The following is an 18,716-nucleotide window of genomic DNA, read 5'->3' on the forward strand; positions in this document are numbered from 1 at the left end:
TTTTAGTTCCATATTCACGACTTCAGCATTTTTACTCTGTTTTTCAAACTTTTATCATGAATAAAAAATGCTGTAGTGAGCTTGACTGTCCTTATCACTGTAAATGAGTGGCCAAGGACTCTAAAACAGTAGTAAAACCACTGGTCCATCCAGGGGCGAACGAAGGCGTTGTGACATCTGGGGCGGCAAACCGCTATGTACGGTGCATGTGCGGCGTCACTACATACAGCGCATGCGCCATACATAGTGACGCCGCTCCAGCGCCATACAGACAGTGCTGGGATCCTCTGCTCGCGGCTGCAGCCACGAACAGAGGATCCTCCATTCATGGCCGTAGTGGCAACAGAGGGATCTCACCACCGTCCGTACGGCGCTTGAGCAGCGCCAGCGGCAAACCACTATGTACAACGCATGTGCGGCTGCAGCTGCGAACTGAGGATCCTTCACATGCTGCTGTGGCAGAGCGATGGCTGCTCACGCTGCCGTAAGCCCCCGTGGGGTGCCTTCTTGTCACCCCCCCCCAGACATGGCACCCAGGGCGCACCGCCCCCCCCCCCCCCGTTGCAGCACCACTGGGTCCATCTAGCTCAGTAATGTTGACACTGATTAGCAGTTTCAGACAGGAGACTTTTCCAGCCAGCTTGGAGGTGCTAGAAACAGACCGTCAAGTGGCAAAATGGGACACACCACCCTTGAAGACCCTAAACCAGTGGTTCTCAAACGTTTTTCCTCTGGGCCACACTTTCAGAACAAAAATTTGCTCCCTCCACCCCGAATTTTTTATTGGTAAGGAATGCATTGTAACAACTCCTAGCAGTGCTTGATTTATAACATAGAACACAAATGCTTTATAATATGATCATGGTTTTTTTTGTTTTTGTTTTGTTTTGTTTTTTATCACATTCCTTGCCAAGCATTTTTTTTAAAATATTTATTAAGATTTTTACAATATTACAAAATGAAAAAGAGAAAAGAAAAGATACAAAGAAAAAATAGTTAAAAACAATTCAATCTTTTCATCACTTATCTTTCATTTACTTGTTTCCCGGACCTCCTCATACCTCCCCTTTTTGTATTCCAGTTCTATTTATCAGTTCAGCAATTCCTTTCCCTCCTTATTTTATCCTGATCTTTAATCTTAATATATTATAGCATTAATTTACCTGTTAAGAATCCAATTTTTTCATATTCTTTTATACCATTACAGCTAGAAATCACTTAACTTCAATCCAACATCAATCTAACATTCATTAATTTTGCAATATTTCTGTAAATAGTCTTTAAATTTCTTCCAATCTTCTTCCACCGACTCTTCTCCCTGGTCTCGGATTCTGCCAGTCATTTCCGCCAATTCCATGTAATCCATCAGTTTCATCTGCCATTCTTCCAGAGTGGGTAGGTCTTGTGTCTTCCAATACTTTGCAATAAGTATTCTTACTGCTGTTGTAGCATACATGAAGAAAGTTCTGTCCTCCTTTAACACCGATTGGCCGACTATGCCCAGGAGAAAGGCCTCTGGCTTCTTCAAGAAGGTATATTTAAATACCTTTTTTAATTCATTATAAATCATCTCCCAGAAAGCCTTAATCCTTGGGCACGTCCACCATAGGTGAAAGAATGTACCTTCAGTTTCCTTACATTTCCAACATTTATTATCGGGCAAATGGTAGATTTTTGCAAGCTTGACTGGGGTCATGTACCACCTGTATATCATTTTCATAATATTCTCTCTTAAGGCATTGCATGCCGTAAACTTCATACCTGTGGTCCATAACTGTTCCCAGTCAGCCATCATTATGTTATGTCCAACATCTTGTGCCCATTTAATCATAGCAGATTTCACCGTTTCATCCTGAGTATTCCATTTCAACAGCAAGTTATACATCTTTGACAAAATCTTAGTTTTGGGTTCTGTAATGAGTATGAGTTACTCGTGCGTAAACTGGTGCCTCTCTAGGCTAATTTGCCTTGTTAAACCTTTCTGACTGCACAGCCCTTTCTCATCATGACTGTCTCAGTCACTAGCAGAATCCGTCAGTGGGCGTTTCTTGAATCTCTTCCAACATAAGAGTTGTTTGACACCCAATCTCCTCCGCCTCTCACTGCGCGGGAGCCTTCTGCGCAGGGTGGGCGTGGGTAGCGGGGGACCTGTCCCCTCCTCACTGAGTTCCAGTGAAGAGTCCGTGAGCCCTCTCTCCGATTTCCCCATCTGCTCACTTTTGTTCCTGGTGCTGCGCTTAAATGCTTCCCCCTCCACTGAGTTGCCTCTCCCCCTGCTGCTGGGTCCTTCTCCAGCATCATCCAGGACCCTCCCCTTCGCCTCCGGCTCTGATGTCAGTTCCCTGACAGGTTCTAACAATTCTGTTTCTAATTTTGATTTTTCCACCTGGAAGCCGATTTTCTTGTCCAAATTGTATGCCTCCATTATCTGATAATAATGAAGCCAGTCTCGCACTTTGTTTTTCAAAACTCTGCAACTTCAACCTATCTCCATCTTGTTCCAAAATTTCCCAATATTTCGGCCATTTGACCTCCATATTGAGTTTTTTCTGAGCTTTCGCTTCCATCGGTGACAGCCACCTTGGAGTTTTATTTTCCAATAAGTCCTTATATCTTATCCAGACATTAAACAGTGCTTTCCTGACAATATGGTTTTTAAATGCTTTATGCGCTTTGACCTTATCGTACCACAAATATGCATGCCATCCAAATACGTTGTTAAAACCTTCTAAATCCAAAATGGCTGCGTTTTCAAGAAGCAGCCATTCTTTCAACCAGCAAAAAGCTGCTGATTCATAGTAAAGTTTAAAGTCTGGCAGGGCATATCCACCTCTTTCCTTTGCATCTGTTAGTATTTTAAATTTTATTCTAGGCTTCTTGCCCTGCCAGACAAATCTAGAAATATCTCTCTGCCACTTCTTGAAACAGTCCATTTTGTCCACAATTTGCAATGTTTGAAACAAAAACAACATTCTAGGCAATACATTCATTTTTATCGCAGCAATACGGCCTAGCAGTGAAACTTCAAATTTGACCAAATTTCTAAATCTTTTTTCACTTCAGCCCAGCATTTTTCATAGTTGTCTTTAAATAAATTCCTATTTTTTGCTGTCATGTTAATCCCCAAGTATTTGACTTTCTTGACCACTGTTAAACCTGTCTCATTCTGAAACCTCTCTCTCTCAATTGGTGTTAAATTTTTCTTTAAAACCTTGGTTTTTGACTTATTCAGTTTAAACCCTGCAACCTGACCAAATTCTTGAATCAGTTCTAAAACCCTTTTGGTACTAGATTCTGGCTCCTGTAACGTCAATACTAAGTCATCTGCAAATGCTCTCAATTTGTACTGTTTGGCTCCGACCTGTATACCTTTAACCAACTGGTCCCTTCTTATCATATTCAGCAGAACCTCCAGGACCGATATAAAAAGCAGTGGGGAGATTGGGCAGCCTTGTCGTGTCCCTTCTTCTATCTTAAATTCTTCCGCCACCACATTATTTACAATTAATTTAGCCTTTTGTTCAGAATATATTGCACTTATACCATTTTCAAAACCTTGGCCTACCCCCATACCCTGTAAGTTTTTTTTCATAAAAGTCCAAGAAATGTTGTCAAAAGCTTTCTCCGCGTCCACAAAAATTAAAACTGCCTTAGTATTTATGTTCACTTGTAATTCTTCTAAAATATTAATTATGTTTCTCAAATTATCAGATAGATGTCTTCCTGGGAGAAAGCCTGCTTGGTCCTTATGTATCTCTTCCACTAACACTCTTTCTAGTCTTTTAGCCAAAATATCTGCAAAAATTTTGTAATCCACATTAAGCAGTGATATGGGGCGGTAGTTCTTGAGCTGCGTCTTTTCAGTCTCTGTTTTCAGTACAAGTGTGATATATGCTTCTTTCCACGACTCTGGTGCCCTTTTCCCCTCCATTATTTTGTTACAGACCTCTTTCAAAGGTTGTACTAACCATTCTTCTAGAGAGCTATAATATCTAGAAGTCAGTCCATCCGGTCCTGGAGATTTACCCAATTGCATATTCTGAATGGCACCTTCTATCTCCTGTTCAGTTATTTTGTAATTCAACATTAATTTATTTTCTTGAGAGATTTTTTGTAATCCATTTGTTTTCAAAAATCGATCTACATCAGTTTCTTTTTGTGGCCCTTGTGTATATAGTTGTTTAAAGTACCTCTGGAAACAATTTCTAATCTCAGCTGGGTTCTGTATATTCCTTCCTTCCACTTCTAAATTTGTAACTGTATTTAATTTTTGTCTTTTTTTCATTTGCCAGGCCAACAATTTCCCACATTTATTAGCCGACTCAAATGTCTTTTGTCTCATTTGTTTAATTTTCCATTCTATCTCCTGATTCATCATTTTCTTATATTGCACTTGATATAATTTTATTTCTCTCAAAATCTCTTGCGACTTTGGTTTTACTCTCAATTTTTTTTCACTTTCCTTTATTTTCTCCAAAATTTTATCCTTCTTCTCATTTTGGGTTCTCTTCTTTAATACATTCTGTTGTATCAGGAACCCTCTCATAACAGCTTTACTTGCGTCCCAGATTACTCTTTTTTCCACATTGGTGCTCATGTTTATCTCGAAATAATCTCTCAAGGTTTTTTGAGCCTTCTTAAGCACTTCTTCATCTCTAAATAAGGTGTCATTCATCCTCCATCTGAAGGAGCCAGTTGGTGTTAGTTTCATTTCCATCTTAACAGCATTATGGTCGGAGCAGGTTTTTGGGCAGATTTCCACTTTTCTAGTCTTTGGTGCCATTCCTCTAGTTACCCATATTTGGTCAATTCTTGTCCATGTCATTTTGGCTTCAGACCAAAATGCTTTATAATATGATCATGGGGCATCCATAAAATATAAAACAATGCAGGTACATAAGAACATGAATTATTCCCAAAATATTATATTCATTGCCCTTGAATCTTCCTGTCACCCTCTCCTGCCACATCACTGCAGTGCACCACACGCTTTGAAAACCACTGCACTAAACTATAATTTAGCATTATAAGAATGATTATTGCCTTCCCCTGGACTTGAACACTCCCCGCACCAGCATGGAGGAGTTGGGAAGCTTGTGATTAATTACAGCTTGTCACGCCATCCAAAGCCAATTGCAATTGTGGTTAATTTTAACAATCGTTGGTGGGAATGAGCCAGATTTAAACCATAGTGTAATGTAAGCTGACTTGTTTTCACTAACCATAGCTAAGATTAGGATTTGGTTTACACAGCAAACTATAATTTTAAAATGGAGATAGAAACTCCTGATCTCCTTGTAACCATGCTTGAGGTAGAGGAAGACATCTGAGGCTAGACTCATTCTCATCTGAACACAGTCTTACTCCAAGTAAACATTCATAAGATTGCACTGCAAAGAATCTTACCTATGTGAAATCAAATGGCATTGCCCAAATAATTTATTTTAATAATTTTAAAAAGTAAAAATTTCTGTAATGCTAAAAGAAATTTTTTAAAAAAAACTTCTCAGAAGTCAGCCTGTATAACTGGTTAACTGGAAGCGTAGCTTGATGTGTGTTTGTTTTGAAAATTATTTGCATCCAGTAGTTTGGAGTGGCAGTGTGTTTCAGGATGTCAGCTGAAGGTAGTGATAATTCTAGCACCAAGATCAAATATCCCTCACAATATCACAGCCAATGTGCAGTTCTCAGAATGTGAACAGCTGAATTTGATGTGAGAGTTGTGCCACAAGTTGCAGCATAAGAAGAGATCCCTTTAGGACAGCTACAGAACCTTGTTTGGCTCAGCTTTTACCTGTTGCATTGCTTTGTTCTGATGCAGTAGCAACTGTGGAAAGATGGAAGTCTGAGATTCAGTTTCATATCCCTGCTCTGCCCAAAAACAAAAACTTCCCCAGCTGTTAGGGGTAGCAGTCTCTAAGTGAACTGAATTACATACTGATGGGAAAGGAGAGCTTATACCATATCTGAGAAATATGTTTCTCAGAACCTGGCCACAATAATACCAGATGAAACACATTGTGTTGCTTGGCTTTTGTGCATGATCCTGCCCTTTGGGCAACTTTATCTTGGCACTGAAGTGCAGTAGAGAGGTGGCAAGCATCTTCTTCCTCTGGCAAGTTGCCACAATGGCACAGACAGTAAATTGTTTGGGTTGGACTGGTAGACTTGCTGCTATTAAACCACGGACACTTTATACTAAATGGATTTTGGCAACTCAGTAACTCTTATTTCACAGGATTATTGAGTGAAGAAACTAGATTATAGTTTCTAATTATAAGAATTTAGTCCTCTGGGAAAAAAAGATACTAATATGGTTAGTAACAGTTGTGGCTCTAAAATATTAGGCACCCAGGCATAAATATTTAACTAGCTGACTGACACAGGAACATTTTTTTGTTTCCAGATCTAGACAGTGTATAGCTAAAATTCTCACTGTTTCTTTTTTCCGGAGTACACATTTGACTCCTTGTCCAGTAAAAATTAGGAATGTGCACTCACCATACGCGGGTGACGCTGTGGGTTAAACCACAGAGCCTAGGACTTGCTGATCAGAAGGTCGGCGGTTCGAATCCCCGCGATGGGGTGAGCTCCCGTCACTCGGTCCCTGCTCCTGCCAACCTAGCAGTTCGAAAGCACGTCAAATTGCAAGTAGATAAATAGGTATCGCTCCAGTGGGAAGGTAAACGGCGTTTCCGTGTGCTGCTCTGGTTTGCCAGAAGTGGCTTAGTCATGCTGGCCACATGACCCGGAAGCTGTACGCCGGCTCCCTCGGCCAATAAAACGAGATGAGTGCCGCAACCCCAGAGTCGGCCACTACTGGACCTAATGGTCAGGGTCCCTTGATTAGGTACTTCCAGAAAGCCCACTTCATTTTAAGGTGCTTTGTAGACTGAACAGTTTGATTCAGGGTCTATCAAAATCTGCTTTGTACCTCCCATTCACTACCTCCCCACCTTTTGACAGAAGTGAAATTTGTGTGCTAGTAGGCCCTACACCTACTAGTATGAGGCACACTAGATTTGCATGGAACACACATTACAGCATTATTTTCAAAATGTTGATCTGGCAACCTTTCCACCTTCCCTCAAGCAGAGGAAGTGGAGAGATAAGAAGGTGGAGGTGTGAGTTTCTCATGGCCTTTCCCCACAGAGCTAAGCTCAACTCTCAAAGTGAACAGAAATTTGTATACTAGTAGGCCCCATACACCTCTCTTTGGGGTAGCAGAGGCAGTTCAGAGACCAGGGGTGGCAGCAGCGGCTGCCCAGAGGACTCTCAAGGAGAGGAAGCTGAGGAAACACTCCACAAGGGAGGGTATTTGAAAAAGGATGAGAGGCTGCCATAACTGGGCTTCTGAACCCCACGGGTGCCGCAGAAAGAATGTAGTTGGTCAAGGGAGCCGTGGGCTCAAAAACGTTGAAAACCTCTGGCCTACTTACAGGAGAATTTCATTTAGGGTATTGCAGGTCAACTTCTACAAGTGAAACTGACTTAATACATGTTAAAGTCTCCTGAAGAGTTATTCTTTTTGTAAACACTTATATCACCAAATGTCTGAAGAGCTCTCCATCAGTTTTATCCTGACGAAGGGAGAATTAAGCCAGACAGTTCTGTGAACCACCCAATGCGCAGCTTCTGTTTACTTCAGCTGTACTTGGAAGTCTTTGCACTAGAGAAATTAGCAGGCACTTCCAATATTTCAAAATGACTTTTACTTAAAGAACCTTGGCACTTGAAGATCATTCATGATTTATTGTCCAACCAGAGCAGTAATTAATGAAAATAGACCTTGAGCATGCACTAAACAGCTCTAATTGAGTATGTTAATCTATTTCCTATCCCCTTTCTGCAAATGATAATAAAGCACTACTGCCATTCAGTTCTGATATAGAAAAGATTTATTGTTTATCAGGTCTCACAATCATTATCCAGCAGCTGACTTTAAATTAGTTTTGGGGTCTAGGTGCAATAAGAAGCCACACAGGGTGCATACTTAACTATTTTCATAAAATTATTTTCTCCACATGGAGTGTTCCAAGTAAATTTTTTTAACAGCTGGGGCTGTACGCAACTGATAGTATCTTTCAAATGTCTTCAGCAGGAGGGATTAAGTTCCAGAAAGCGAAGGCATTCAGAACTTCCTTTTATTATCTTAACCTTTGTTAACTTGAGTGATTAAACAGATTCTTTTGCTTTGGTAAAACTGTTAGGACTCTCTAGTTAATATTCTTGTATGATTAACCCTTGTTTTGCCTCTGATTGCCTTTCTAACGCATGAGCAGATGCTCAATAATAAAGCAGAAGTAATAAATTCTGCAGCACTTGTAGTGGTTTGTGATTCATGTCTCCTTCATCTTTACCACAGTCCCATGCCATTCCAGGTTTATGGGCAGGTAGTTGAGGCTGAAAGATACTCATTTGGCCAATCCATTCAGTAAGTTAGCAAACCTCTGATTGGACTGCTGAACCCAGAAAGAGTTCCTATGGGAGCTAACCTATCAGAAAGTGTTCTGCCTTTTCAGCTGGCCACATCATATCATATGTGAACTGCAGTCGTCCCACAAAAAACAGCTCTATTTGGTAGAGCGCTGTTGCAGGATGTTGATAGATTAGTCAACCCATCGTTATAATTAAACATCTACTAGCCAATTCTGAGTCTATCCCCCACAGAGGTACTGATTCACATAATTAAAATTAGGGTTGAAAGAATGCTGCCCAGAAACGATTTGCAACATGAAAAGGGTAACTTTTCAAGCTAACTGAAAAGTTTCCTGAAATACCCCCTGTCCATAGTGCATCTTGTGTGTGTGTGTGTGCTGGTTCCTGATGACAGCTTTACTCTCCTGAAAGTTTGGAATAGTTCTTTCCCTTCCCTGTAACACTGAAATAATCACACAGTGCATTAGATTTGGCAAAACGATGTGTGGTCAGTACATCCTTAATAGGCATTGCCCTTCAGGGTGAGAAAATGTTCACTAAATGCCCCCCGCTCTTGTTTCAGTCTTAGCCCTAATTAAGCATATATAATGATAACTAGTAGCAAACATGATTTTATCAGGAAGACATCCAGAGCTATTTAGTTTTATGTTTTCATAAATAATTAAATAGATATTGGGATATGTCTTACAAAATGAGTTGCAAAAATTGGTTGTTTGGAGCAAATGGTTGAGAATGTGTTCTTTATTCCTCAGTTGGAATTGAACATTTTATATGTTATAAGACACACTTCAGATGGGTTTGTGCTGTGTTTTGAAGCTGATGAATGTGAAATATTGGAAGGGGGGATGTAAAACTGGAAAGATGGTTGATTCTTTGTATATGACGAATTGCCCAGAGGTTTCTAGCATTATTGGATGGTAGTGGACTCTCCTTCACTGGAGGCTTTTAAGCAGAGGTTTGATAAGGCCATCTGTCATGGGTGCTTTAGTTGAGATTCCTGCATTTCAGGGGGTTGGACTAGATGACCCTCAGGATCCCTTCCAACTCTACAATTCTACGATTTTGTGAAATGGACTGAAACAAGGGCTTGACTGACATTAATCTAAGAAAGCATATATTTGTTTATTTACATGCATATATTGGTTTCCCCCCATTGATGTGAGCACAGTTCATTGCAAAATGATAGCAGTAGAATAAAACATGAATCCAAATGTGTCTTAGATGCATTTATGAGAACTTGACTATGCACCTAGGTGAAAAAATAGTAATAGTCATAAATTATCCTATGAAGTTTTAGAGTGCTAGATCGGATGCTCTTCAGCGTCGTCATTAATTATTTGCATGAGGAAGTTCCATTATCCAAAACTGTTTACTTGTGGATGATGCAGAACTCTGGAGGAATGCAAATACTTTTAAAACCCAAAGACGTCTCATTGGAACATTTATTCCCTGCCAAGGTGTGAGTAGAAATAGATCACTGAATGCCACATTTTTCAAAGAGGCTGCATTGCTTACAAAACATTCCCTTCCCCCTCCCAAGAATACAACCATTTCATATCAGATTATTTCTTATGACTGCAAAGTTTCCAAGAAGTGACACCCTCCATTAAAATTAAAGCTCTGCTTTGAATGAATGCACATGTTGGGAGGAAGAATGCCCTTTGGCCTTCTCATACTCTGTGGTGTATTATTGTTTTAGTTTGGCTGCTGATGGAGAAAGCAGCAGTTGCAATAAAAGGGTTTATATAAAGCTCCTGCTGCGAGTCTTTGGCAATACACGGGGAACGATGCAAGACACTATATTCCCTAGAGCAGGTACAATAATGAGCACCCGCCTGAGAGATTAATTGGAGCTTGAGGTGGTTGTAGGGCGGGGAGGCCATCATATAATGTGTCAGGATCACTCTGGCCTTCAGCTCGAGTGATCTGATGTGAAATAGTAGCAGCTGGCTGTAAATGTACGAAGTGCAAGTGAGCAGCAGGTGGCAATTCCTGCCTTGTTTGCCAGATCTTCACAGGAATATGTAAGCTTGTGCAGCAAGGTCAGGAGCAAAAGCAGACTTTGCTGTTTTCTACCCTGAGAGGCACAGTGGATAGGCAAAGGTTTGCTCACAGCCGGCAACGTTCATAATATATTACCGTGTTGTAAATATGCAGGGAAATTATGAAGTGCTGTCTGTGGAGCAGTTATCCAAAGGTAGTCACAGCAAGGATCCTACAACAGGAACTTCCTGCACAGATAGCCTCATTCCTGAAGGAAGGGTAGCTTTCGTAGGATTGTTGCAAGTAGCACATCTATCATATTTGAGAAAATGACAAGCCCAAGGAAGTCCAAGAGATGTTCTCTGGTATCCTCTGAGATGACTTGCAAAGTTGGGCAAAGAAGAACATAGGAGAGCACAGGAAGCTGCCTCATGATTGGTCAAGCTTACTGCCCATCTAGCTCAGTATTGTCCGCAGGATCTCTAACATAAGTCTTTCGTATCACCTGCTCTCAGAACCTTTTTAACTCAAGATGCCAGCATGTACTTTACCCAGAGGCGTACCCAGGGCCGTCTTACCCATAGGCACTAGGGGTGCGGGGTACCTGGGCGCCGGGCTCTCAGGGGCACCAAGCCGAGAGTCCGGGGCCCAAGAGTTGAGTCCAGGGAAGAGCCCACCTGTCAGTCAGAGTGCTGCAGCGGGCTCTTCTGCTGCAGGCACTTCTGTGCCGTGATTTCGGGGGCGACCGAGCTAGAGAGACGCTGAGGCAGCCGGCCAACTCCGACCTCCTGCGCACCTGGGCCTGGGCAACCTGGGGGGGGTGGATGTTTGTACCCCAGCACTGCATATGCTTAAGACAGCCCTGGGCGTACCTAGGGACTGACAAAACTGGCCCCGCCAGGAGCACAGGCACAGGGGTGGTACAAAATCACCTATACAAACTATGGAGTGTATGACAACAGGCACTGTCATGGTGAGATCAAATGTAGGGAAAGATTCCTGTCCAGGACAAATGCATGCAGTTTTTCCCCACCCTCATTCCAGACACTTTGAGTACTTGGGCTGCGTAAAATGTAGCAATTTCTAATGCAGCTATTGCAGTAAAGTAATTTTTGGGGGGAGATGGGGCACAACACTGATACAGCATCTTGCCAAGGGTGAAAGGGATCTTGGTTATGCCTCTGGCTCTATCACTGAGCTATGGCTCCTACCTAGAGCCAGGTGAGGGAATCCACAGTGCAGGAACTACGAAGTCCCAAGCTGTAAGGGACTGACTTCTTTTTTCAACCATTGCCATCCTTTTCTCTCTCCCCACACTTTGTATTTCCCTCCCATTGGTTCCATTTATGGGTTTTGGAATCAGTAGGCCAGCTCCAGAGTTGGTGTATTTCCCACTCTGTTCCAGGAAAAGAGGGTTTTGGGTTTTTTTGATTGGGCAGTTCTAAACTGGCCCCAAATCCCCATCTCTGAATTGCCTTCTCAGGCATTGGAGTACCACTGACAGTGGAAGAACAATGGTAGTAGACCTTTCTAATGTTACCCCAAGGAGGCATCCATGTACATACCTCCTTCTCAGAAGACAGACCTTCCTTTCCACCCTCTGAGGGGGTGATCCACTATATCCTGTGGTGCCTACAATGACCTCCCAGCAAATATAGGATTGTTCCCTACATAGCTAATCCTGCAGTATAAATTATGGTTGTAAATCACTGAGTTTAAGAACAAGGCATAGTACATTGGACTAAGAACTATCTACTCCACCATGTTGTTTCCAACTATATCCTGGAAGATCACAATCAAGTAATGGGGACATTAGGCGTATTCTTTGATCCCCAGAATCTGGTATGTAGAGGTGAAATGCCTCAGTACATTTAGGTTACCTTTGGCTACCATGCCTCTGTTAACTCACCTAATCCTTTTTAAAAGTCATCTAAATTTGTGGATGTGCCCACATGAAATTTATCAATTTCATTATGAAAATTCACAGTGGATATTCTTGAGTTACATATTTGCAATCGTCAAGGTTTCTGAATAAAAATTTTCCTGTTAAAAAGATGTTCAGTTTCCCCCTAGAATGGTCATTATTAATTTTTAAAAGAAAATTGATCCGCTTTTAAAACTGATTATATATATATATATATATATATATGTCTAATTTCTTTGGACTTAGTTTCTGTTTTTATTCAGTAAGAGTTGAAGCTGTAACATGCAGAAAAAGGCTAATGAATCACAGGCATTCTGGTTATCATAAAAAGAAAAAAAGAGGTGCATATATCTAGATCACAAGGGCTGGGAATCTCAGGCTCTGTTTCTGGATGTGGCTTCAGCCTTCTCTATCCAGCTCCTCTTCAGGCCACACTGCCCCCCATCCGTTCATCCCACCTTCGTCCTTTGCTTTTTCTTAGTGGGAATGCCTTTCTTAGTTGCCAATGCCTTTTGAGTAGCTGGCTAGAGAAACGTGTGCATTCGGTATGTATATGTTGTTGCCTCTGGTCTAGCCTACTACAGTGGTACCTCAGTTCTCAAACGTAATCCATTCTGGAAGACCATTCGACTTCCAAAATGTTTGAAAACTGAGGCACAAAGGGCTGACTGCAAGTTCAATGGAGAAAATTGAAAAACACGCACCGGAAGCCATTCGACTTCCAAGGCATGTTCGAAAACAAAAGCATTTACTTCCGTGTTTTCAGCATTCGAAAATCGAAATGTTCAGCTTCTGAGACGCTTGAAAACCGAGGTACCACCATACCAGCATGTGGGTTCTGGAAGGTTCCTCATAAGGAACTGTGGCTCTTGCGCCAATTAAGTTCCACACCCCTGTTCTTCAACACATATTCTGCGCAGTAAAATTAATGAAAACTCCATCTAGTTTGCTGTTTCTGTAAGCAGGGTTTCTTGTCCTCTGCTTATCTGAATTTGGAGGGGAGGGTCATTTTATGTAAATGATATGTATTCAAAACTTTTGGGGGCCACAAGAGTGTGTTTTTTAAAGAAGTAACCAAACCAAAATATTTGCTTTGATCTTTTAAAAAAGAAATCCTCTCTCATTCCATAGAATTAGGTGATGAATTGCTGAACTAAAGTTAATGGAAATATGTAAGAGCAAACTGATAGGAAAGGCCTTTGCTTTAACAAAATTATTTTAAAACACTCCAAAGAAGAGGTGGCTATTCCTGATTCCCTTAAGTAGCACTTTCTGAGAGAAAAATAGGTGCTGGTAATGACTTACACTAAGAGTAAAAAGCAAAGGAAAAAGCAGAATCCTGTGGCAAATCAGAAGTAATCTCAAGGGCTCTCTGTGTAACATTCTGCCCTGAAGATTATCGGAGGACATTTTTTCACCTATATTGCAAAGGTTGCTGGCCTCTAATGCACCCCTCCTTCTCAATCATCCAGTGCAGTACTCGAGAGGTACAAGAAGCTGGGTGCTCTTGTCACATCTGACAGCCTCTTCTGATTGTGTAAAGGGTGTTAAAATATAGCAGTGAGCCAGTCAATGGGAAATGGAAGAGTTGAACTTCATCATGTACACGAAATACAGCTCTATACGTACCGAATGTTGATCTCAATTGTTTTTTTTTTAACACTCTGGATCTAGCATTAGTCCAATGTCCAGTGTATTAATGTCTATAAATACTGTCAGTTCGTGTGCTTTGTGTTGCATGGTAAAGAGAGGATTTTAAAATGAAGTAAAAAAGATCTGTTGTTTCAGAGTTTGTTGCCTACACGGCTCTTGTGGCCTTAGCTTAACATGTGCTAAAAAAAGAGGTGTCTTTCTCTCCTGCTAATGTACTAAAAACTAATAAATACTCACAATTGTGACCTGTTGGTTTTTTTTAATAAAAAATAAACATTTATAATTCTGAGTGGCCTTAATCTTTCTTGGACCCCTCAATAGAAAACAGAATCTCTAACAGGCCACCCTTAGCAACAAAAATAATGATAGAGATAAGAACCTATTAAATGTCATGTCTGTTATTAAGTTGTTGTTCTGTGTGACGTTTTGTGTCGTGTTATTTTGGTACCATGTGTGTGTTCCTAGGGTCTGCCAGGCTTCCCCACAGTTGCTGCTCTTCACAGTAATCAGATCCTGACCGTCAAGGTTTGTGGCTGACCTGTACCAGCTAGCCAGTCTTTCTGTATCAGCATAGAAGTGTCATGAATGCTTAGTTTGTTTTTGGAAGCCAGTTAGCCCACCCTACATATCGTAATTTTCATCACATGTGCTGCTTCAGTGCGGTTGTGCTATCCAGGTATCAGTGGAACTACGTGACGTATGAGAGGGCACAAGGCTAAGATTATGTATGCTGGTATCTCTGCCAGCTTCCAGCCGTGTGTGTTCTTAATGAGAATTTTCTTAGCAGGAACTGTATTGCAACTCTGCTTGTAAAAGGCACACAGGGATGCACAATGCCTCAAATGAATCTACGTCAAAACACTAAGAGTAATAATGCAGTTTATTATGCATTCATGGCTTCACACTTGAGCACATGTTTTCAATTTTTTCAAGTATTAAGCAGAAATGATTTAAGCTATCTATGGACCAGCAGACTCAGTATGTCATTTTAATGGCACCATTCTTCATGGCACAATATGCTGTTTGGAAAGTCTGACTAAATGCTGAACTGGTGCTTTGTCTCTAGGAATCTTTGCTCGTGAAGCATAATAAAGGTGTTCAGTGTAGTTCTAAATCTTGGCCAAAAGAGAACAAAACCCATAGTTGCAAGAGAAGTTTAAGAGTAAGCTTGACTTGCATTACCTTTGCATTCATTAGGTGACAATGTAATGAACAGACTATTTCCTGCTCCCTCTCTCTCTTTAGATTAGTGCTGCAATTCCTTTAAAAGAAAGCATAGATTCCTTTATCGGACACAAGCACCAGTTGATTATTATATTTGCTATTGCAAGTCTAATGTATATATTTCTATTTCTTTCTTGGGGCCTTCTGATGTCTATTCTCCAATTCTTTCACCTCTGAACTTCAACCTTTGACCTCACCTGCCTGATCAGATGGTGTTTCCTAAAATCAATCATGGGTTTCTCTCTGCTGATCAGCAGCTCATTAAACGCCGCCTCATTAAGGTAGTGCTTAATCTCTCTCTGCACCTTTTGCCATGCTTTTGCTTGCAGCTGATTGCTGAATTGTAAATATTGCTGAACCACATAGTTCATAATGAAATGGAATTTATTTATTTATTTATTTATTTATTTATTTATTTGCAAAGGGCTAGAAGACACTGCATGGAGCTTTGCCGTAAACCACATAATTAATTTTACCAACTATTTTCTGTTAGCTTTTTACTGGAAACTGGACAGAACTTAGTATTTTTGAAGAGGAATCATTGTGATTTAATGGTTCGTTGCCCAACTAGATTAAATTATTCCAATGTGGATATATTTGAAGCTGTAAATGTTGTTTCTCAATTGTCGCTATAAAATGGCTGCTAAAGAGAGATTAAATATTATTGCTGTTTGATTTATAGCATGAAAAGTACTGTACAGCTTTTCAACAAGGCAGTTATATTTCAGAGCCTGCTTAGAGCTCAGTCAGTGTTGCTTGCTGGGTCTCATGAACCAGTTTTGTAAGCTGCCCATAAAAGTTTTACGGCCTCCACACAGGTCTAATCACTCAGTCTTTAAAATGAACATGCCGGCCAAGTAAACATTCCCCCTGCCCTGCAGAAATCATGGGCATAGCCAAGGGAGGGCAGGGAGGGGCAGCTGCCCCCCCATAAATAAAAATAAATAAAAATACATAGCAAACTGAGGTTCTGCCTCCTTGCCCCCCCTAACAAAAATCCTGGCTACTCCCATGGCAGAAATGTATCGGTAGAATTTTGCAAGTTTGTGTTAAACATTCCTGCATAGTGTCCTAATACAGAAAACAAACTTCACAAACTGACGTCATCCTAATGTAGGTAGTCAGTGTACAATCCCCTAGACCTGCATGTGTAATGAGGCACTATGCACATGGTTATAGGCTGCACTAGTGTGTTTTTTAGGGCTAGGAGTGTGGATTTGATTCTGTCTTTGTATCCAGAACCTTAGGTGAAAGTCCCATTTCAGACGGCTGACACTAGCATCTTTCAAAGCATATTCAACAGCAGCCTCACATACAGTACATTGCAGTAATCCAAGCAGGAAGCTTGTGAAAACACCAATAACTGAGGCCAAATCCTTGTCTGAGAGGATCAGCCACAGCCAGCTTACTAGCATATGTTGGCTATGGTCCTAGTCTATGCTGCCACCTGAGAATCCATCAGTAGTGCCAGTAAGTTCTTTGAGGCTGAGAGGTTGGACTCCAGTTCCCTTTCCTCCACACACAGGTGCTCTGCTGTCAAATATGACAGCACCAACCATCTTGATGGTTCCGCACACAGCTGGATCGAGATCCTTGTTTAACATATACTTTGAGCTCTTTTGCCCCTTCACGAACTCTTCCCTTGAATATCGCCTCTCTCTCTCTCTCTCTCTTACTGTGTTTTGTGCAACTGAGAGCTTATCTGCTAAGATTCGAAAGCTGTCTACTAATGCTGATTTTACTGACTGGTGTTCAGGGCGACCAAGGACAAGCTGGACCCCCGGGGCCTCCGGGGCCTCCTGGACCAAGGGGTCCTCCTGGAGATACTGGCAAAGATGGCCCTCGCGGAATGCCTGGCTTACCGGTGAGTCAGCCATCCATGTGTGTTAATATCATAGACGTAGAAAGGCTTCTTATAGCTGAGAAGTATTCATTATCCATGTTTTGTGAATGGAATTATAGATGCACATTGGGAATGTGTGATGTTACTTGCAGATACAGTGTGACTAGGCACTGTAATAAAATAATAATAATAATAGTGGTGATGGTGTTTAATTGTTTTTTTAATTATTGTTTTGTTGATGTTTTTAGTGATCTTGTTTCCCCCCCTGTAAGTCGCCTAGAGTCCCATCAGAGGAAAAGGCAGGGAATAAGTAATAACGTCAGAAATAATACTCAGATGCCCTGGTCTTCTATCTTCAATACAGATTGATCTTTCCAAATAATTTTAGATAGCTGGCTGGCATTCACTTTATAGAACTGCTATGTGGCTGTATTGCACTCATAGCAAAAGCATTTCTGCAGAACCTTCATTCTGAATAACCTTTAAAAAGCAAAGGCATTGCATTTGATTTTATAGCTGCTTCTTCAGTGATAGTTAACATTAAGAGAAGTGATAGTTAACATTAAGAGAAGATAAGCAAATAGTCTTTAATTATTAATGTATGGGTGTCTGATTTCTTATTGAGTAAGGAAGCATTCTTATTTACTTTTAGGGTGACTAATATGTGGCCTTCCAGATGTTGCTCAACTCCCATCAATGATGATAGTTGTAGTTTAGCACCAACTGGGAAGCAGCCCCTCATTTAAGCATTTATAATTTGTTCTTATGTCACCTGACTCATTTTCAAAACATTGACAGATTTGTCTTCCAGAGGATGATGACTATTGACTGAAATCATAGCACCTTATAATCCCTGGCCTGATACGTACTTGATCAACTCTTTGATCTGATTCTATGTCTAAAATTAGAACTGCCCTAAAACGCTTAAAAATATTGTTACACACCACCCAGCTAATTAAAGAGCATATCCTCTTAGAACACTGCCAGATCTGTGGCACATAGAATCTAGTCACATTTCTGTGAGCACCAGCGGCTAGGAAATTCTGGTAAGCAAGGCATAGCAGGTGCTCTTCAAATGGTCACAAATTCGTCAATAGATATTTCACTGTAATATAACAAAGAGACAGTTGGCATTAAAAGAACATAGGAAGAGCCCTGCTTCATGCAATTGCCAGTTCAGTGCTTTATGGAAGCCCCAAAGCAGGCACAGAGATGGTTTTATGCAAACCATTTTGCAGTGTGCTGATTAAGCAGTGTATAAATCCTGTTGTTGTTTTTTTTTAAAAAAAGAAGAACACACCCTGTTGTTGGTCCGCAGCATCTGATGCTCAGTGGCCTCTGAACATGGAGGGTAGAAATTAGTGTTGTGGTTGTCAAGTTGTTTCATCAGGCCAAGCATTACAGCTTGCCAGACAGAAAAATATTCCTGTTCCCATGCACCGTTCTGGAGGTTCTCCCAGCCCAGTTTTGGGGGGCATGTGGCAGGAGAAGAAAGCCCAGGTGCACAGGAGGAAGTTCTTGTGCAGGGCTTCCACTGAGAGGACTGGTTTGATGAATCTCATCCAGAATCTCCATATAGCTTTCATCACTAATGGCCATTGATAGACATATCCTCCATAACTTTGTCTATTCCAATCCCCTTTTAAAAGC

At 41.1% G+C, this 18,716-nt stretch overlaps 1 protein-coding gene across 1 annotated transcript in view; it reads left to right on the top strand.

The window, feature by feature from the left end:
* COL25A1 (collagen type XXV alpha 1 chain) overlaps positions 1 to 18,716 on the top strand; it is a 315,978-nt gene that overhangs the window by 195,413 nt on the left and 101,849 nt on the right. Inside the window, exons 10-11 of the mRNA XM_081020440.1 lie at positions 15,433 to 15,504; positions 16,980 to 17,087. Coding sequence (XP_080876566.1) covers positions 15,433 to 15,504; positions 16,980 to 17,087 — 180 coding nt within the window. The remainder of the gene's footprint in view (positions 1 to 15,432; positions 15,505 to 16,979; positions 17,088 to 18,716) is intronic.

Source organism: Podarcis pityusensis, assembly GCF_964106645.2.
Source record: "Podarcis pityusensis genome assembly, chromosome: 9".
NCBI lineage: Eukaryota > Metazoa > Chordata > Lepidosauria > Squamata > Lacertidae > Podarcis > Podarcis pityusensis.